Source organism: Pelophylax lessonae, assembly GCF_965119305.1.
Source record: "Pelophylax lessonae genome assembly, chromosome: 1".
NCBI lineage: Eukaryota > Metazoa > Chordata > Amphibia > Anura > Ranidae > Pelophylax > Pelophylax lessonae.
The window spans coordinates 297,450,297-297,472,759 of record NC_138768.1 but is presented as its reverse complement, the minus strand read 5'-3'; the positions used below and the strand labels follow the sequence as shown (position 1 = coordinate 297,472,759).

Genomic DNA, 22,463 nt, shown 5'->3' with positions numbered 1-22,463 from the left:
TTTTAAAAAACTCACCTGTCTGCCATGTGTGGTATAATAAAGTGCTGTCCATTTCTATGGTCTAGAAAACAGATAGCGCATTAATAAACATATTAAAACCTTATGAGCATACAGTATATGCTTTCTGCTGTATAATATAGTATGAATACCTAAAAATTATAAATTATTTGTTTGCAGCTTACCGGGCTTCCTTCCACATAAATAAAATGCTAATCTGTCGGTCAATTCATGTTGAATTTCCACAAGACGATCTGCTAATTCATGATGGCCACCTTGCCTGAATAATGAGATACAGTGCATTGAGTTACAGTCAGGCTCTAGACTAGGATTTGAGTTACTATTATCTGAAAAGCACTTGCATTAGGGATGAAAAAATACCAATAAAATAAAAATAAATAAAGCCGATTCCAGGATGCATGTAATGTTTAATGCATAAAATTACACTGGAGAATTCAATCAATCATCATGCACATTTGTCTAGCATTCTCATTTTTCAGTCAATACAGCAAAAAGGCATGTGAAGAATGCCTATGAAATGTGATCTGTATTTAGTGGGGATGTGCATATTGGCTCCTTATTTTCAGGCAAATATAAATCACACATATAAATATCGATACAGTTGAGATTAGGTAAAGAAGATGATCTAGCGAAATTCTGTTATTCAGCAAGGGTGTATATAATTGTTAAATCTATTCATTAACAGTGTATGGTTAGATCATTAATCCAATCTGCTTTGACTTAAGATCTTAATTAGTCATACACTTTGAATAAAGATGTTCCCCCATCCACTGCAGGCTATTGTATTCTGACAGCTGGTGACCCTGTGTCCGAATACCCAAATACAGTAAAACCTTGGATTGAGAGTAACTTGGTTTGAGAGCATTTTGCAAGACAAGCAACTTTTTAAAATAAAGTGATGTATTGATATTCAAGTAGCATCATGTCACAACTGAGTATAAAAGAGAAGAGAGGCACCTCTAAGTGTAGCAATATGGTTACATTTAATTAAGGTACAACATTCAGCAACTCACATAGTTGATTAATAAAACAGGCACATCTAAGTATGCAGGCATCTGGGGTAAAGCTGTCCACATAGACCATCCTCCTCCATAGCCATCAACGTCATCCCTCCCACGCTGCACTTCACGAGCACTTCAAGCCTCATTTTCAGATTGCTCTACTGCAGTGTAGCCTTCCCCGTTACAACTGCAGACTGACAGCGGTGAGAGCCGGCGGTGCGGAGGGTGGTCTATGTGGACAGCTTTACCCCGGATGCCTGCATACTTAGATGTGCCTTTTTTATTTTTCTTTAACTATGCGAGTTGCTGAATGTTGTACCTTAATTAAATGTAACCATATTGCTACACTTAGAGGCGCCTCTCTTTTTTATACTCTGTAGCTCCTGCTGGATTTTGCTTCTAATCCCCTTACGGAGGCTGCCATTTGTGAATGGACATTTTATGGTTACACAACCGATAACATTGCTATAATCTTTTTATATGGACTATAAACTGAAGGACTTCTTAATAAATGGTTGTGGAACGAATCATCTGAGTTTCCATTATTTCTTATTGGTAAATTATTTTTGATATAAGAGTGCTTTGGATTACAAACACGTTTTCCACGGTTGCTCACAATCCAACGTTTTACTGTACTGACTCCAGCTGACTGAATGCAGTCACTGTTCGGCTGAGATTTTCCTGCCAGTCTCTTCAACCTTTAGGCCTCATAAACATGAGGCGATCCACAACACAAGACACCTATGCGTCCCTGTGCAGGTAAAACATGGCCTTGCATGGGGCACGGCTTTATGCTCTGTTCACACTTGTGCGACTACAAAGTCGCACAATTTCCAGTGCGACTGATTCAATTTTGCACTCTCTGGAACTCAAGTTGTATCAAAGTAGTTCAGGAACCATTTCAGAGTCGCATAGATCTGAACGGGTGCCAATGAAAACAATGGCATGCGACTTGTCATGCGACTTCATGTGTTCAAAGTCGCACAAGTGTGAACAGAGTCTAAATCTCCCCGTGCAAACATGGATTTAGACTAAAGTTTGTCGAGCCAGGTTGTGCTGACAAGGCAACCGATGGCTCAAAATTTCCCCTGTATTGGCAGGAAACAGCTGAGATTCAAGATGCATATGGCCAACTTAAATTGTTTTTATTTTTTAACAGACATCCTGTTCCCTTATAGCTGAATGAACAGCTCAGTGCTTCGCAATTTTATCTGCCCCTCTCTAAATGGTGAAAAGCCCGCCACTTCCTATGTCCTCACCATGGTCTGCCTGCGTGCCTCCATCACCTGCAGCGCTTCTGTCCTCCTCACCCCCTTCCTCTCTGCCTGTCCGCTCCCGTGTCTGAGTGAGCTGTCTCTGCCCCCCTCATGTCGCTATTCATTGTAAAACAAAACCTTTACAAAATATCCTGGCAGCTCACTATACAAGTGTTTTTTTAAATAGATGTCCCCAAATACCTTTTCCCAATTATTTGCAAGCCGGTCACCTGACTCCCAGCCACTCTGCTACTACGATCCAAGACTACAGTGGGAGGTGCCGAGCGGCCAACATGGTCGCCGCGTGACCTCCTGGCCGATGTCAGAGGGAGATCTCAGCTCCGCTCGCTGTAGGCCTGGATCTGAGTAGCAGACCGGTTGGGAGTCATGTGACCGGCCTGCAAATAACTGGAAAAGGGTATTTAGAGGCTTCTATTTAAACAAACACTTACTCAGTAAGTTATGGCCAGATAAAGGAAAGGGGCTGCTAGTGAAAGTAGTTTTAGGATTACAACCACTTTAACTCTCTTTTGCCAACATAAACGGAATCAGATCGCAAATTTGAGCTCTTGATCTTAGAAAAAAACTTGGTGAACAAAGATATTGCTCTGGTCTGTCCCAAGAGACTCAGTTAATACCTCACTGGAAGCTTCTATCTTGGCTCTCTCATTCCATAGAGAAGGTGAAGCCAGGCTCTTAGTCACAGCTCACCCATCTTAAACTGGCCATACAATATATTATCTTATTGTGTCATATGCAACTATTCTCTAATCAGCATCCAGGAGGAGTGGTTATATATGGAAATAAGGGCATAGCTGCGGACTGTTCACAAAAGGTCTAACTTTTAATATCAGTAACAGTATTGTTTAGTCTGCTCGTGTTTGAAACAGCTGGGGCAGATTATGAAGGTACGCCTATCATAACATGTCCAGAGAATGGAGAGATTTATCTCAAAAGCAAACGTTTAATCAATATAGGTTGCTTTTATGATCTTGGTATTATGTTACATGCTACACCCTAAATGGGTTTAACATGGGACCTAAAGGTGGAGTTAGACTTTAAAAGTTTATAGATGCAAGCTTTCAAAGCAGGTAAGCACAAAATCTTCCATCCAATATATTTATTATTAAACTGTTAAAGAGAAGGAATTGTTTCAATTTTGAAAAATTTGCAACAGCTTGCACAATGCATCACTATCTCAAACCACAAACATCAGTTAGGGCTCCGTTCACGCCCTGTCTGTTGGAGCTGTGTTGATATGCATTGATCAACGCAGGCGCAACACAAGAAAATATAGAAGGCACTTGTTTTCTTTGTGTCCTGTATACATCAAAACGTTGCATCGAGGTCTGCTCAATAAAAATGGAGCATGTCTGCATTTTTATTCAGCGATACACGCTGTGGAGCAGAATTGAGTGAAAGGTCACTTTCTGACTTTTCAACAAAGTTAAAAAAAGAAGTAAAAAGTGCAATGTGTCATAAAGCATTACACCGCCGTCCATAACACACACACCAGCATACAAATTTTATCTGAAGCATAATGCATGCAGGCTGCTGTAAACAACCCCTTAAAGATAAACCGTTTGAAGCAACAGATGAAAACATTCAATGAGGTACTAATGCTATCCATGAAATACTTAAAACTGTACCACCATCGAAGTCAATGAAGCTTATTTTCATCTGAGCACCCTGCAATTCAGTACTACTAGATTTTCACAATCTTTCGAACAGGCTCAGCAGGAAGGCCCAAGGAGTGTATTTCCTGAGACCTGTGTAACTTCCTCTCTCTGTCTCCTGCAATCACATTAGAATTCCCAAAGCAGATTTAAATCTTATTTGCAGCTGAAAGAAAATACTTAGAACTATCCTTTTTTACATCAGGCTATCTGTATGGAAGAGGCATTGAGTAGCCTGTAGTAGGATGTTCCAGAATCTTATTCCAATGCATTCCAATATCACAAGGTTTCCAAAAAGGGAGTAGGGGCACTGGTGTGCATTAAAGCAATTTTGGGATGAAAGACTAGTAATCTTGCTTTATTACATCTCAAAGCTGCATTCCCAATTTTATATGGACTGTAGCTTTAGATCATCGGCATGATAATATGTGCTAGTGACTCTTCACAATTTGGGTCACATTGGAATTGTGTTAAACCTCCTTTGTGACTTTGTCAGCAACCAAAGAAAATATAAACACTTATTAAAAAATATAAAATGGTTTCCTTTATTGACAACACATCATAAAATTCACCACTTCATATAGTGGCGTCTCTTAAAAGCAATTTGTGTACATTCACAAAGGAGATAGAGGATCAGTGTTAAGAGTTAGAGCCGGTTCACACTAGCGCGACTTGTCAGCCTGACAAGCCGCGCCCCCTTGCGGTCCATTGACCACTACAGGACCCGTTCTAATAGGAGCGACACAAGTCGCTCCGACTTAGAAAAAGGGTCCTGTACTATTTCGGGGCGACCTCGGAGCGACTTGCATAGACTTCCATTATGTGAAGTCCCTGCAAGTCGCTCCGAAGTCGTGGTGCATGGTAATGCACAAGTCGCCCCCAAAGTAGTAAGGAGCCGTGTCGCCTCAGTGTGAATCGGCTCTTATACTTGACAGGTAGTGGTAGTGGATAAATATTTAAACTTGATCAGTCTTTTAGATTGGATCTTTGTTTCCTTCTGACTTCGTTGCATTTGGGTTTTTCACTCTCCCTCTTTACCACATGATGGGCTCTTCAGTGGATATTTGTGAGGATCACAAGTGGAACTACAGCTTTGCACGAGTTGGTATAGAAAATGTATTTAGGAATACAGTTGATGTTGATCATGTTTAAATGTTTATTTACTGAAGGCAATGTTTTTACCTCGCAGTGGGGTACTTCCCTGATGAAGAACATTTTTTAATGCTGTTTAGAAAGCCATTGGATAACTTCAGGTAAAGTGCACTGTGGAGCGGTCATCCTGTCAAGTAAAACTAAGACTGATCCTCGGTCTTCTTTGTGAATGTATACAAATTGCTTTTAAAAACGCCACTAATAGAAATTGTGAATTTTATGATGTGTTATCAATAAAGAAAAACATTTTGTAATAAGTGTTGATATTTTCTTTGGTTGCCGACAAAGTGACATAAGAGGTTTAACCCAATTTGACACATTCAGGATGGTGGCAATCCTCACCTACATTTGAAGGGAAAACTGGATTTTTGTCTTACTGTAAAATCCTTTTCTCTGATATTCACTGACGGACACCGCTTCATCTCTTCTTTGACACTTGGGTTATGCTGCTCTCCTTAGACAAAGGACACTAGGTGGAAAATAATTGACTACGCCTATAGGGCAGTCCCAAGGAGTATACTCCCACTTCCTGCTATAGGACTTCAGTTTTGTAACAAACCGTGTCAGAAGAATACACAACCCAATTCAACAGAGGGGTGCTGTGTCCATCAATGAACATCAGAGAAAAGGATTTTACGGTAAGGTAAAAATACAGTTTTCTCTTTCGTTCATTGATGGACACAGCGCCATATCTTCGTTGAACCTTGGGACGTCCCAAACCAGTGTCAACATGAGGGATGGGAAAAACACAGCAATGAACATATTTCCCAAAATGGCTAAACTTAGCCAACCAGGTAAACCAGTAACTCGACCAGGAACAACTGGAACTCACCTACCAGGAAAAAACACACCCTCTGCAACAGCAGCCTGCAAAACTGCGGCCGAACGCAGCATCAGCAGATGCTAGTACATCCACCTTGTAAAACTTTGTGAATGTGTGTACAGAAGACCAGGTAGCTGCCTTGCAAACCTGGACCACTGACACCTGATGACAGAAGGTCACTAAGTGCCCTTGTAGAATACACCTGAACAGGGAAAGGAAGAACCTGACTCTTGATAGAATAGGCCTGCACCACCGTCTGCCCGATTCATCTAGAAATGGTCGCAGCAGATGCAGCCTGCCTCTTACCAGAACCATCCATAAGGACAAACAAGGAATCAGATTTGCAAATCGACTCAGTCGCTGCCAAGTACACCCTGATGGCCCGAACCACATCCAGGGAATGCAAGGCAATTTCTTTTGGATGTTTCAGCTTAGGACATAATGAAGGCAACACAATGTCTTCATTTAAATGGAACCCCGAGACGACCTTAGGAAGGAATGACTGACAGGGACGTAGTACCACTTTGTCCCTGTGAACCACCAGGTAAGGTGACCGACAGGACAACGCAGCCAGCTCGGAGACCCTGCATACAGAAATAATAGCTACCAAGGAAGCCACCTTCTGTGACAGAGAAAGCAGAGGAAGTTCAAAAATAATTTCAAAAGGCAGTTTTTGAAGAATCGACAGTACCAGATTAAGATCCCACGGAGGCACCGGGGGACCTTACCGGAGGAGCTAGAGGGCGAACCCCCTGTCCTTCAGTACCTGGCTTTCAATAGCCAAGCCATTAAAGCCAGAGACCGTAAAGCAGGATGGAAGATTGGCCCTTGAGACAAAAGATCTTCTCTGAGAGGGAGAAGACAAGGGGCAGCGGCTACCAGTCTTACCAGGCCTGCGTACAAAGACCGTCTAGGCCAGTCGGGGGCCACCAGTATGACTGGAATCCATTCTAACTCGATCCTGCGCAGAAGTTTCAGCAGAAGCTGTAGCGGATGAAAGGCATATATTAAACAATACTGGACCCAAGGGGCCACAAGAGCGTCTGCAGCGTCTGCCAGAGGATCCCAAGACCTTGCCGCAAACCTCTGAACCTTCCGGTTCAGACGAGAGGCTAACAGGTCCACATCGGGGTTCCCCCATCGGAGACACAGTTGTTGAAACACCTCCGGATGAAGAGACCATTCGCCCCGGCTAAGGGCCTGCCGACTGAGGTAGTATGTATGCCAATTTTCCCCCCCTGGAATGTGCACAGCAGAGAGGGGTGGAACAAAGCGTTCCAACTACTACTTTTGATGCCCCCTTGATAACTGACAAAGTATGCCACAGCCGTGGCATTGCCCGATTGAATCCTTACCAGACACCCCTGCAGACTATCCGTCCACTGGGACAGGCAAAGCTTGATCGCCCAAATATCCAGGATATTTATCGGCAGACCGAACTCCCTGGGCAGATTACGTGTCCAAGACACCTCCCCACCTGGACAGGCTGGCGTCCGTGGAAACCACTGTCAAGTACAGGGGAAGCAAGGACTTTCCCTGCCGGAGCGCTGGGGAACGGAGCCACTACAGCAAGGATCCCCTCGTACTCTGGCACAACAGGACCAGATTATCCAGGGACTGAGAATTCTTGTCCCATTTGGCCAAAGTCTCTTTTTGCAGAGGTCTGGTATGAAACTGTGCAAGCTGAACCGCCTTGAAGGTGGAGACCATCAAATCAAGCACTTGCATACAAGTTCTGAGAGATGACCGGCGGTTGGATAATTGGAGCCGAATCACATGCTGCAACTTCAGTAGTTTTGTTTCTGGAAAAAACACCCAAGCTGAGGCTTAATCCAGAGTCAGGCCCAGCTAGTCCAATTTGTTGGATGGAGTCAGAGCTGATTTTTGAAAATTCAGTGTCCAACCGAACTCTTGCAAAGTTTGCACAGTGATGTTCAAATAGTCCTGTAGGACAGACAGACTCTGCTTGCAGAAGGATTGTCCTGGTACCCCAGTACCGCAATCCACCTCTGCCTGAGCAAGTCTAACACCGGGGCCAACACTTTTGTGAACACCCGAGGAGGAAAGGCAAAACCAAAGGGGAATGCCATGAACTGATAGTGCTCCTCGCCTATGGCAAAGCGAAGAAAACGCTGATGCCAGACATATATTGGGATATGAAGGTAAGCGTCCTTGATATCGAGAGAGGCCAGAAAATCCTCTTGATGAAAGGATGCCACTACCGTGCGAATGGACTCCATTCTGAATTTATGAACCAGAACAAAGTGGACATACCAATCCTGAACCGCCCAGAGAAGGCCCTGTAGCTGATCCGGAGACAGGCGCAGGTTAGAAAGAAAGAACCTTTCCGGAGGCAAGGGCCGAAACTCAATCTTGTAACCGGACCGGATCAACTTGTGATCCCATTTGTCTAGAATGAAGGAGGTCCACGGGTCCGGAAAGAAACAAAGACGTCCCCCCACCCTATGTACGGGTGAGGGCGCCCATTCAGGCAGAGTAGGACTCGTCTGCAGGGCCAGCAGGGCCCGCTTTTGATTTACAAACCCAAGGTCTCTTGGAACCTCCTGAGAATATACGGGAGGATTTAGAACTCTTGTCCTTCAACTCCGTGGGACGAAAAGGCCACTGGTGGGCTGAGAAAGCAGGACCACGTTTGCGGCAAGGCTCTCTGCATTTAGTAGCCTGCGGAAGCAGGGTGCGCTTACCTCCCGTGAGACCTTTAATGATCTCTTCAATAGAAACCCTAAACAAGCGATCCCCCACAAAGGGAAGATCCGTCAGCACCTTTTTGGATGCCTGGTCCGCAGACCAGCATTTCAGCCAAATAATGCGGCGAAGAGTCACCGCTGTCACAGACACCCTGTAGGCCAAAGGGGCCACATCCACAGATATACTGTAACCCATGTATCAACTGATCCCTCTGCTCAGGGGAATGCAGACCCCCTTCCAAATCCTGGCATAAAAGCTTTGCCCATTCCGTCAAGGTCTGGGAGACCAAGGTTATGGCAAACACCGACCTCAAAATTGAACCTGCCACAGAAAAAAAAGTAGGGGACCATAGAATCCACCTTCCTGTCTACAGGGTCTTTAAAAGAGGGAATGTCCTCCACTGGTAGCAGTGTGGCTTTATTTAACCTGGAAACCTGAGAATCCACCACCGGTGGAACTGTCAGTTTCTTTAAGAGGGACTCCACAAAAGGATACCTTCTAGCGAAACGCTTAAGTATCCCAACCGTGCATTTCGGGGAACCCCACTGACTAGCGATAATCTCGTCAAAATAGGCAGGAAAGGGAACACCTTAGTCACCTTGGATGGTCTAAGGGGAACCAAAATGCACCAGCGCAGCTGAAGTAGCATTAGCGGTGTCCTCAATTTTTAGAGTTTCCCGTACTGATGCAATCAGTGCCGCCACCAGCGCCTTTTCTTGCACCAATGTAGTGGAAGAGGAATCCTCCTCACTGTCAGAGCACTCCAAGTGCGTGGATGCAGATCCCGTGGGATGACTCGCGTCCGCAGCTGCAAATTCAGCCTCAGAATCTGAGGATGCAGAAGATGCAGGTTAGTGCAGAGGGGCACTTTTTGCTAGGTCTTTTTTGAAGTGCCAAATCCACTTTGGACACCAGGGACTGCAGAACCGTAGTCATGGCCGCCAGGGTGGACTGAGACCCAGAGGGTGCCACAGCTTCAGAGAGTGGGTCAGGTGGTGACACGTGCTCTAGGGGGCTCCATAGTAACCTGGGGACCACCAGCAATAGCTGTACGATTAAAAAAAAAAAAATAGCTGTAAAACCCCCACTGCTGCACCAATAGCACCACAGGTCCCAGCGCACCAAGCAGCGCTGCTATAGCAGAAGAGTGATTATGTACAGCCCCCAGGGACTCACCGCCACCGACTTAGGAGGACAGAGAGCGCCAAGCTGCCTGCTGCACGCTGATCAGAAAGGAAGAGGAAACGGAAGTACCACTACTAGAGGCCCACAGTCGAGAATAGCTCCATTTGGCTACAAGAAAATGTCCGTCACAGTGATTTAAATGGGAAACCACTAAAACATGGCGCTGGACTAGACAAACATGGCCGCCAAGCTCCCATTTAGTCAGCCACGGGAAAATGGTGGCACCACGTGGCGGGCGGGCGCGCGACTCCTGGGACCCCAGGGACTCTACAGGTACTTAAGCCCAGCAAGGGGGGCCTAGCCATGGACACCCCCCAGGACGTTTCTTACCAGAATAATGGCAAATGGAGCCACTGAAGCCCCCCCCCCTCTTCGAGCCACAGCTCACCTCACACCCCACCCCCAGGACAGCACAGCAACTCAGAAGAGGGGACTATTGAGGAGGGGGCGCCATTAGGGTAGGAAGGACACATGGGGGGACCTACCAGCCCGGGGAGGTGCCAGCATCCCCCCCTCAAATTTCCCAGAGGAGAGGGGGGACACTTCAGGCACCACTCCGGGAAGATCACCTCCCCATCTTGGAATGGGGGGTGCTGCAGGTCATGCGCGTCCTCGCGAGTTGTTTCACTCGCAGGCCAGCCCCCGTCCAGTGGGGCTATGTCGCGATCAACCTAGAGCAGAGCTGCAGTCTGCATGCGCTTGCTGGAACAGACGTGACTGTAGAAAGAAGACAACAAAAGGAAAAAAAGTTAAGATTTAAAAGGAAAAATGCTAGGACCAAAGATCTCAACAGGGAGTTAGGTCCTTACTCCTGACTAGGCAGAAAAAAAGTGAAGTCCTATAGCAGGAAGTGGGAGTATACCCCCTGGGACTGCCCTATAGGTGCAGTCAATTATTTTCCGCCTAGAGTCCTACTCCTAAGGAGAGCAGCATAACCCAAGGGTCAAAGAAGATATGGAGCTGTGTCCGTCAATGAACGAAAGAGAAAGTATACATTTTTCACAATTTGGGTCGTATTCTCTGCAAATTAATTCTGCAGCTGCCACATCTGTGCAGCTCATAAAAAGCTGTTAAAGGATTAAAGTGTAACTAAAGGCAATTTTTTGGTAGTTTTGGACAGAGTGAAGAGGGATTAGAACACCTGTTAGTTTTTATTGCGGTCTGTGTCCCTGGTAGGTAGATCCATCCTTTCTATTTGTCCTGTTCACCATTATCATTGAAAATTAAAAAGAAAATCCCAAGTTTTGGGTTGTCCCCAGAAACTTAATAGTGAGGAAATCTAACGGGGACACCAGTTCTAGTTACCCGGGGTCTCCAAGGAATTCCCTTAATTTGCAAGAATTTCCTGTCACTTCCGGTTTGGCTATGGACAGGAAGTGACGAAAAATCTTCCCAAAAAGGAAACAAAAAATCTGACAGGTGTTATAACCCTCCCATGCTCTATCCAAAATGAAAAGAAAAAAAAAAACGGAATTTTTGTAAAATCTTACATGTAAAATTCCTTTCTCTGAGTCCTCCGACAGTCGCCGCCACTTCATATTCATCACTAATGGGGTTATTGACCTTTGCTCCGCAGGAGTAGCTAGGCAACAAAATTTGTTAATATCAAAGCTTTTAGCATATCCCAACCCCTAGGGGGTGGTCCCCTCAGTCAATACCTCCCTGCTTCCTGCATTCTCAACTCAGTTTCAGTAGCATAGCAGTAGAGTACATAAACAAACCCCAAAAGAGGGGCGGGGGCGGCGACTGTCGGAGGACTCAGAGAAAGGAATTTTACAGGTAAGATTTTACAAAAATTCAGTTTTCTCTTACGTCCTCCGACAGTCGCCGCCACTTCATATTCATCACTAATGGGGACGTCCCATAGCAGTGTAGACATGAGGGGTGGGAAAAAACGCAGCCGCGCCTAAAGCAACGCAGTACCCACATCAGAGAATGGAACCTTACCAAAGTAAGAGAACCAACTGGGCAACAGGAAAAAAACGTGCTCAACAGGAGCAACAACCCAGGAAAACAAGTAACCTAGGGATAAAGACATCCCAACAGCCAAGGACCCAAAACAAGGGACCCTAAAGCACTGCCGCAGCACTAAGAACTTTGCGGCCAAAGGAAGCATCCGCCGATGCCTGAACATCCACCTTGTAGAATTTGGAGAAGGTGTGAACTGACGACCAAGTCGCCGCCTTACACACCTGGGCAACAGAAGCCTGATGACGATAGGCCCAAGACGTACTCAGAGATCTGGTAGAGTGCGCCTTCACAGGGAAAGGAGGAACCTTCCCCTTCAAAGCATAGGCTTGCACAATGGTCTGTCTGATCCATTTGGCGATGGTCGCAGCCGACGCTGCCATGCCCTTCCGAGGACCCTCTGGAAGAACAAAAAGAGAATCCGACTTGCGAAAGGATTTCGTCGAAGACAGGTAAACCCTGATCGCCCGAACAACATCCAAGGAATGCAAAGCCACCTCCCTTGGATGCTTAGGCTTCGCGCAAAGCGAAGGCAAGACAATCTTGCAACACGGACAGAACAAGGTTCAAATCCCATGGAGGTAAAGGGTCCCACCGAGGAGGGGCCAAGTGTCGCACCCCTTGAACAAAGGTGCTAACCAAAGAATTAGACGCCACAGGGCGTTTAAAGAGAACGGCCAGCGCAGAAATCTGACCCTTAATCGTGGCCAACGCCAAACGCTGGTCCACGCCCGTTTGAAGGAAAGCCAACAATCTCGACACCGAGTACGAGCGAGGGGAATACCCCCTGGACTCACACCAGGCAAAGTACGCCTTCCAAGTACGGTAGTAAATCTTCCCCGAAGAGGCTTTTCTAGCCTTGATCAAAGTGGGAATGACCTCAGGGGAGAGACCCCTATCCTTCAGGACCTGGCTTTCAACAGCCAGGCCGTTAAAGCCAGCGACTGTAAAGCAGGATGGAAGATCGGTCCTTGAGACAGGAGATCTTCTCGAAGAGGCAGACGCCACGGAGCGTCGACCGCCAGATTCACAAGGTCTGCGTACCAAGACCGGCGAGGCCAGTCTGGCGCCACCAGAACCACCGTGTGCGGTTCCGAGCCCAACCTGCGAAGGAACCTCGACAGCAGCTGAATCGGTGGAAAGGCATACATCAGACGATACTGATGCCAGGGCGCCACTAACGCGTCTGAGGCGTCTGCCCGAGGATCGCGCGTCCTTGCCACGAACCTTTCCAACTTGTTGTTTAGACGAGACGCGAACAGGTCCACATCTGGGGAACCCCACTTCGCGCACAACATCTGAAAGACATCCGGGTGAAGGGGCCATTCTCCCAGGTCCAGGGTCTGGCGACTCAGATAATCCGCCTGCCAGTTCTTCACCCCCGGAATGTGAACTGCAGATATCGGCGGGACGTGCGTCTCGGCCCAAGACAGAATGTCGGCTACTTCCCGGGCCGCTCGGGCACTCCTGGTGCCCCCTTGGTGGTTGATGTAGGCCACCGCTGTGGCATTGTCCGTCTGCACCCGAACCGGACGGCCCTGAAGCCTGTCCGTCCAACGCAGAAGGCAGAGAGTTATCGCTCGCAATTCCAGAATGTTGATCGGAAGGGAAGATTCCTCCTCCGACCAAGTTCCCTGGGCGGACAGAACGGCCAGGACACCACCCCAGCCCGACAGGCTGGCATCCGTGGTGATCACCGTCCACGACAAAGGACGAAAAGACTTGCCCCCCGACACCGCCGGGGACTGGAGCCACCACAAAAGACCCCTTCGGGCGAGGCGGCTCAACGAAATCCGCAGATCAAGAGATTGCGGACGCCCGTCCCACTTGGCCAGGATCTCCGCCTGAAGATCCCGTGTGTGAAACTGGGTGAAGGGAATCGCCTCGAAGGCCGAGACCATCAATCCCAGACACCTCATACACGTCCGGAGGAACGAGCACTGATTGTCCCTGAGGGACCTGACCTCGTTCTGAAGTGTCCGGAGCTTCTCTTCCGGCAGGAAGACCTTCGCTTGAACAGAGTCCAGTATCATCCCCAGGTAGGGAAGACGAACTGACGGACACAACGTTGACTTTGGGAAATTTATCGTCCAACCGAACTCCTGCAGAGTCTGCATCGTGATGGACAGGTCGTTCACCAGGCCCTGACTGGTCGCAGACCGAATCAAGATATCGTCCAGATACCCCAAGACAGAGATGCCCTGGGCTCTCAAAGCCAGGACCGGCGCAAGCACCTTGGTGAAAACCCGCGGAGCCGAAGCGAGACCAAAGGGTAATGCCACGAATTGGAAATGATCCTCCGCAATGGCGAATCGAAGGTACCTCTGGTGACCCTCGAAAATTGGAATGTGAAGATACGCATCCTTCAAATCGATGGAGGCCATGAATTCCCCCGGGACCAGGGCAGCCACCACCGAGCGCAGGGATTCCATGCGGAACTTGCGAACCCGCACAAAGTGGTTCAGAGCTTTCAAGTCCAGAATCGGACGTACCTTGCCCTCCTTTCTGCGCACAGTGAACAGATTGGAATAGAACCCCCGAAATCTGTCCCGATGAGGCACCGGAACCACCACTCCCTGGGCCCGCAGGTCCCGCACCGCCAGGTGCAGATCCTGCAAGCGCTCCGGAGTCAGCTGAAGGTTTGAGGGGAAAAATCTGCCCGCCGGCCGAGAGAGAAACTCGATCTTGTATCCAGATCGAACGATTTCCTGAACCCACCTGTCCCGAATGCGGGCCAGCCAGGGTTGAAGAAAACCGAGCAAACGTCCCCCCACCCCAGAACTGGGTGAGGGCGTCCCTTCAGGCCGTATTGTTATGGGCAGCGGACCCGGACTGGCCGGACTTCTGCTTACCCGTCCACGGCTTCTTCTGGGAGCCTTGGCCCTTGAAGGGCTTGCCCTTATAGTGCGACCGAAAGGCACGAAAGGACCCCTGAGAGGGCCTAAACGAGGTATTCTTCTTACCACGAACAAACTTATTCTTGTGAGTTTGGGGCAAGAGAGTGCTCTTACCCACAGAAATCCCCTTTATCAGAGTATCCAAAGATTCGCCAAAAAGGCGAGATCCCGCGTAGGGCAAATTAGCTAAAGTCTTGCGAGAAGATTGGTCAACAGACCAACATTTCAGCCATATCAGGCGACCGTTCAATACCGCCACACTTGAAAGACGCGCAGCCAAAGGGACCATATCTAAGTCCGCATCACACAAATACATGACACCCTGATGAATTTGATCCACCATAGCCAAAGTTGTCGGCGGGGCAGAGTCAGCCACCAGGGTGCGCCTGAGCACCTGCATCCAATCCGCAATAGCCTGGGCTGCCATAATGGAAGCAAAAATAGGCTTCAGCATAGAACCAGCAACCGTATAAGCATGACGGGCCAGAGACTCCAATCTCCTGTCCGTCGGGTCCCAGAACACCGGGGTATCCTCAGCAGGGATCGCAGTGGATTTATTCAAAATCGCCACCTCGTGATCCACCTACACACCAACGCTCATCAGTGGTGGGTGTAAATGGATAACGCAATTTGAACCTACTCGGCACAGCAAAAGGCTTCTTTAAATTGCGCCATTGCTCATCAACCGCGCGCTGAAATTCCACAGAGCAAGGAAAAACCTGTGATGTTTTGCGTTTCCTTTGCGTCCCATAAGAGGACATCAAAACAGGAGGACATGGTTCATCCTGCAAATGCAGCGTTTGCTTGATAGAAGCAACCAACTCATCCATGAGTGCAAGCTCTTCAGACGAGTCAGGGGGAGCATTATCAACCCCTTCTACCTCAGCCTCCCCCTCAGACCCCACAAGGTCTAGAGATGAGTGAGACCCTGAGAAGGGCACTCCAGCCATAGCAGCCCCATCGCCCTCTGAATCAGAGGAAATAGACACTCTGGGCCGTTTGGTGGATCGATCAGCCACCAGCATCTGCACCTGAGCAGCCAAGTTCGCCACAATAGTAGCCAGATCAGCCCCCTCGGGGGATGCAGCAGCCCCTTGGCCCCCCACCAAGGTGGGAGGAAACTTGCAATCCTGAGAATCCATGCCCCAGCAAAAGTAGAAAAAATTGATTTTTGTAAAATCTTACCGTAAAATCCTTTTCTCTTAAGCTCATTGACAGACGTAGTCCTCGCTGATTACTAACAACTCGGGTTATGCTGCCCTCTACAGGAGTAGGACTAGACAGGAAATAAAACATTCTGGCCACACCTTAGGGGCAGTCCCAGAGGGTATATCCTCTCTCTCTCTGCTACAGCAAATCAATTATGTCACAAAGCAGTGTTTAGAGAATTTAACCCAACCCAACTCAAAAACAGAGGGGCGGGTACTACGTCTGTCAATGAGCTTAAGAGAAAAGGATTTTACGGTAAGATTTTACAAAAATCCATTTTTCTCTGTCGCTCATTGACAGACGTAGTCCTCGTTGATTACTAACAACTCGGGACGTCCCAAAGCAGTACCACAAATGAGGGGTGGGAAAATGGAAATCAAAATCCAATCTAGAAGGCCCAACCGGTGCCAACTAGAAGTTCTAAAGGCTCATTAATCAAAGATGAGACTCAACAGAAATTCCAACGGAAAAAAAAACCCTCGAGGTAGACCACCGGTCTCCTCAAATTGCGGCCTGCAAAACCTTGCGGCCAAATGAGGCATCCGTCGATGCCATCACATCAATTTTATAAAATTTTGTAAAGGTATGTACCGACGACCAGGTGGCCGCCTTACACACCTGGACCACTGACGCCTGATGGCGGAAGGCCCAGGAAGTACTGAGCGCTCGAGTGGAGTGCGCCTTAACAGGGAACGGAGGATTCCGACCCTTAATAGAATAAGCCTGTACCACCGTCTGTCTAATCCATTTGGCAATGGTCGCGGCAGATGCAGGCAACCCCTTTCTGGGGCCATCCGTGATCACAAAAAGTGAATCCGTTTTACGGAACGATTCCGTAGCCTTCAGGTATACCCTGATTGCCCGAACCACATCCAAGGAATGCAACGCATGTTCCCGATGATGATTGGGCTGAGGACACAAGGAAGGTAGCACAATATCTTCATTCAGATGAAAGTCTGAAACCACCTTTGGAAGAAAGGATGGCTTTGGATGAAGAACTACTTTATCCCTATGAACCACTAAATATGGGGACTGGCATGATAATGCAGCCAGTTCTGACACCCTGCGTGCAGAAGTGATAGCCACCAAGAAGGCCACCTTCTGGGATAAAAGTAAGCAAGGGAATCTCCCTGATGTTTTCAAAGGGAGGTTTCTGCAGAACCGACAAAACCAAATTAAGATCCCAGGGCGGTAAGGGCGCGCGGACTGGTGGAGCCAGGTGCCGCACACCCTGAATGAAATTCCGCACCAAGGAATGAGTAGCCAAGGGCTTCTGAAAGAAGATTGCTAATGCTGAAACCTGACCCTTGATGGTGCTCAAGGATAGTTTCTGCTCAACCCCCTTTTGCAGAAAAGCCAAGATCCGGGTCACCGAATAGGTACGTGGAGGAAATCCCAAAGATTCACACCACGCGATATAAGTCTTCCATGTGCGATAATAGACCTTGCTGGAAGTCGCTTTCCTTGCCTTAACTAGAGTAGAATTAACTGAAGCTGACAACCCTCTGTCCTTCAGTACCTGGGTCTCAATGGCCAGGCCATTAAAACCAGCGACTGTAAAGCACAATGGAAGATCGGTCCTTGAGACCGCAGACCCTCCCTGAGAGGAAGTCTCCAAGGAGCGTTCGTGACTAGCATGTCCAAGTCGGCCTGACCGGCTTGACGAGGCTAGCCTAGAATTTCCAGGATAACTGGAGTTCCCTCCATCTCCATCCTGCGGAGAAATCTTAGCAGCAATCTGATAGGAGGGAATACCTCTAATAGCTGACACTGCCTTAACAGGCCGTTCAGCGCGTCTGCTGCGTCCGCTGGAGGATCGTGGGCGCGCGTTACCAATCTCCGCGCCTCCGGGATGCTCTGAAGAAGACACAGATGGTGAAATCCTTGGTGATCGACTTAAGTCATGACCCTGATATTGTCTGACTGGATCCAAACCAGGCTGCCCTAGAGCTACCTGGCCCAGGCAATCCGACAAAGTCTGATCATTCTCTGTTCCCACACATTTATCAGACACCTGATTCCTATCAGGAGTGATGATTTCTCCTGGTTGAACATTAGAGACCGAAGTCACCCGGCTAGAGGCTTCTTGGTCTGTCTGCTCAACCGGATCCGATTCCTGTGGGGAACTGAGATTAATCTTTGGAAAAGGTAAAGAAAATGATCTGTTCAGGGAACGGTAACTACCGCTCCCTGTAGTACTTAAATGTTGGAAGGGAAGAATCGCACCGGTAGCAGTGATCGATGCTCGATCTAGTGCTCTGAATACCGGTGAAGACGTCCCCCCACCCTCAAGCAGGGTGGGGGCGCACCTTCAGGCTGTGTAAGCCTTAGCTTCAGGTTTGGCTGAGTCGGTTTTTTGTTTGTCCGACCAGCGCTTCTTGAACCCTCCTAGAGGGGTTTTGCCTTTCCCGCTCGCTCCAGCAGAGCGAACGAACCCTTTATGAGCGGCAAAGAAAGGTCCACGCTTGTTACGAGGTGCTTTAGCTTTAGCAGCCTGTGGCAAAAAAGTGCTTTTGCCCCCAGTGACATCCTTAATGATCTCATCTAGGGTGCCCCCAAATAGGCGATTCCCCTGAAAGGGGAGATTCGCCAAGGTCTTTTTGGAACCTAGGTCCGCTGACCAGCATTTTAACCACAGCACACGTCTGAGGATTACCGCTGACATAGATGCATGCCCTAATAGGGGGGTGGCATCCAAGGCTGCGTCACAGACAAACTGTAGTCCTTGTATAATCTGTTCCATCAAATCAGATGTTGCCTGGGGGATACCTTTCCCCTTCAGGTCCTGGCGCACCAATCTCGCCCATTCCGTTAATGTCTGAGAAACTAGACCAATGACAATTACTGGTCTAAAGGCTGACCCTATCAGGGAAAAGATAGTGCGGGACTCCGCTTCTATCTTCCGATCCACCGAATCCTTAAAGGACGAAGCGTCCTCCACCGGAATAACCGTGGCTTTATTCAGTCTGGAAATAGGTGGATCCACCACTGGTGGTACCGTCCATTTCTTAATGAGGGATTCCTCAAACGGATAGCGTCTAGCAATGCGCTTGGAAATAGTAAAGGTACGCTTTGAATGATCCCATTCCTCTTTAATCTTATTACCAAAACATTTGGGTAAAGGAAAAACCTTCACCGTCTTGGTAGGTTTGCTAGTACCAAAGGGAATTTCCATTTCAGTTGCCTCTGCCGGTAAAACCTCAAGTCTTAAGGTTTCCCGAACCGCCACAACTAGTGCGTCCACCAATGCTTCTTCTTGTGCTATGGCGGAAGCAAGAACGTCCTCCTCACTGTCTGAGGGAACTTTACCTGAGACAACAGCCCCTGCAGAGGGACCTGCAGCTGCAATGACCATCTCAGAATCTGAATCTGAAGTATCAGATGATATAGGGGTAGGCTGGGGTCGCTTTCTTGACCCCCGTTCCTGACAGGCCGTCTCCACCCGAGTCACCAAAGACTCCAAAACTGCTGTAAATGCATCCATACTCTGTGCACTGGCGGGTCCCGCAACCACCTCGAGGGAAACCGGTGGGGGTACCTGTGTGGCAGGGTCCATGATAATTCCAGACACTTGCTGGAAAAAAATGGATTTTTGTAAAATCTTACCGTAAAATCCTTTTCTCTTAGCTCATCGACAGACGTAGTCCTCGGTGATACACCACCTTCGGGTTATGTTACCTCCGCAGGAGCAGGACTAGACAGGAAATTAAAAAGCTCTGGCCACACCCTAGGGGCAGTCCCAGAGGGTATATCCTCTCTCTCTCTGCCTCAGCAAATCAGTTATGTGAAAAAGCAGTGCTTAGAGAATTTAACCCAACCCAACTCCAAAACAGAGGGGCGGGGACTACGTCTGTCGATGAGCTAAGAGAAAAGGATTTTACGGTAAGATTTTACAAAAATCCATTTTTCTCTAGCGCTCATCGACAGACGTAGTCCTCGGTGATACACCACCTTCGGGACGTCCCAGAGCAGTATCACAACTGAGGGGTGGGAAAATGGAAATCAAATCCCAATCTAGAAGGCCCAACCGGTGCCAACTAGAAGTTTACAATGCTCATCCTTAATGATGAGACTCAACCAAAAAAAAGAGAAAACAATTTTTTTTTTTTTTTTTTTTTTTTTTTTTCAAACAGAAAAAAACCCTCGAGGTAGACCACCGGTCTCCTCAAATTGCGGCCTGCAAAACCTTGCGGCCAAATGAGGCATCCGCCGATGCCGTCACATCAATTTTATAGAATTTTGTAAAGGTATGTACCGACGACCAGGTGGCCGCCTTACATACCTGGACCACTGACGCCTGATGGCGAAAGGCCCAGGAAGTACTGAGCGCTCGAGTGGAGTGCGCCCTAACAGGGAACGGAGGACTCTGACCCTTAATAGAATAAGCCTGTACCACCGTTTGTCTAATCCATTTGGCAATGGTCGCGGCAGATGCAGGCAAACCCTTTCTGGGGCCATCCGTGATCACAAAAAGTGAATCCGTCTTACGGAATGATTCCGTAGCTTTCAGGTATACCCTGATTGCCCGAACCACATCTAAGGAATGCAACGCATGTTCCCGATGATGCTTGGGCTGAGGACACAAGGAAGGTAGTACAATATCTTCATTCAGATGAAAATCTGAAACCACCTTGGGAAGAAAAGATGGCTTAGGATGAAGTACTACCTTATCCCTATGAATCACTAGGTATGGTGACTGGCATGATAATGCAGCCAGTTCTGACACCCTGCGAGCAGAAGTAATAGCCACCAAGAAGGCCACCTTCTGGGATAGAGTAAGCAAGGGAATCTCCCTGATGTTTTCAAAAGGAGGTTTCTGTAGAACCGACAAAACCAAATTAAGATCCCAGGGCGGTAAGGGCGCGCGGACTGGAGGAGCCAGGTGCCGCACCCCCTGGATGAAATTCCGCACCAAGGATTTGGTAGCTAAAGGCTTCTGAAAGAAGATTGCTAATGCTGAAACTTGACCCTTGATTGATAATAGACTTTGCTGGAAGTCGCTTTCCTTGCTTTAATAAGGGTAGGAATGACTGAAGTAGACAAACCTCTGTCCTTCAGTACTTGGGTCTCAATGGCCAGGCCATTAAACCCAGCGACTGTAAAGCACGAAGGTAAATTGGTCCTTGAGACCACAGACACTCCCTGAGACGAAGTTCCCACGGAACGTCTGCGACTAACATGTCCAAGTCGGCCAGGCCGGCTTGAGGAGGCCAGCCTAGAATTTCTAGGACCACTGGCGCTGATTGGATCTGAACCAGGCGTCCCTAGAGCTATCTGGCCCCGACCATCCGAGAAAGTCTGGTCGTTTTCTGTTCCCACACATTTATCAGATACCTGATAGTTATCAGGAAAGGTGATCTTTTCTGGTTGAACCTCAGGGACCGAAGTCACTCGACTAGAGGCTACTTGGCCTATCTGGTCAACCAGATCCGATTCCTGTGAGGTATCGGGACTAATCTTAGGAAAAGGTAAAGGAAAAGATCTTTTCAGGGAACGGTAACTACCGCTTCCTGTGGTACTTAAATGTTGGAAGGGAAGAATCGCACCGGTAGTAGTGGTTGATGCTCGATCTAATGTCCTGAATACCGGTGAAAACGTCCCCCCACCCTGAAACCGGGTGGGGGCGCACCTTCAGGCTGTGTACTCCTTTGCTTCGGGTTTGGCTGGGTTGGTCCCCTTCTTGAACCCTCCTGGAGGAGTCTTGCCTTTCCCGCTAGTACCAGCCGGGCGCCCTTTATGGGCGGTAAAGAAAGGTCCTCGCTTGTTGCGAGGTCCCTTAGCTTTTGCAGCCTGTGGCAAAAAAGTGCTCTTGCCCCCAGTGGCATCCTTAATGATTTCATCTAGGTTGGCTCCAAATAGACGATTCCCCTGAAAGGGGAGATTGGTCAAGGTCTTTTTGGAACCTAGGTCAGCTGACCAGCATTTTAACCACAGCACACGTCTGAGGATCACTGCTAACTTAGATGCATGCCCTAATAGGGGAGTAGTGTCCAAGGCTGCGTCACAGATAAACCGTAGCCCTTGTATGATCTGTTCCATCAAATCAGATGTCTCCTGGGGAATATCTTTTCCCCTAAGATCTTGGCGTACCATCTTCGCCCATTCCGTAAGTGTCTGGGAAACTAGACCAATAACGATTACTGGTCTAAATGCTGACCCTATCAGAGAAAAGATAGTGCGGGACTCTGCTTCTATCTTTCGATCCACCGGATCCTTAAAGGACGAAGTGTCCTCCACTGGAATAACCGTGGCTTTATTCAGCCTGGAAATAGGCGGATCCACAACTGGTGGTACCGTCCATTTCTTAATGATGGATTCCTCAAACGGATAGCGTCTAGCAATACGCTTGGAAATAGTAAAGGTACGTTTAGAATGCTCCCATTCTCCTTTAATCTGATTACCAAAACATTTAGGTACAGGAAAAGCCTTCGCCGTCTTGATGGGCTTATTAGTCCCAAAAGGCCTCTCTGTTTCAGTTGCCTCTGCCGGTAAAGCCTCAAGTTTTAAGGTTTCTTGCACTGCCACAACTAGTGCGTCCACCAATGCTTCTTCCTGAATTATAGCAAGAG

The 22,463-nt window shown here is 48.1% G+C and overlaps 1 protein-coding gene across 5 annotated transcripts in view; it reads right to left on the bottom strand.

Annotated features, from left to right (window-relative positions):
- Window positions 1-22,463, bottom strand: part of GIT2 (GIT ArfGAP 2) — a 226,043-nt gene that overhangs the window by 115,263 nt on the left and 88,317 nt on the right. For all 5 annotated transcript variants that reach the window (XM_082252665.1, XM_082252661.1, XM_082252662.1 and 2 more), the window contains exons 7-8: window positions 183-277; window positions 16-61 (exon numbers count right to left, since the gene is read on the bottom strand). In XM_082252665.1, the coding sequence (XP_082108791.1) occupies window positions 16-61; window positions 183-277 (141 nt within the window). The remainder of the gene's footprint in view (window positions 1-15; window positions 62-182; window positions 278-22,463) is intronic.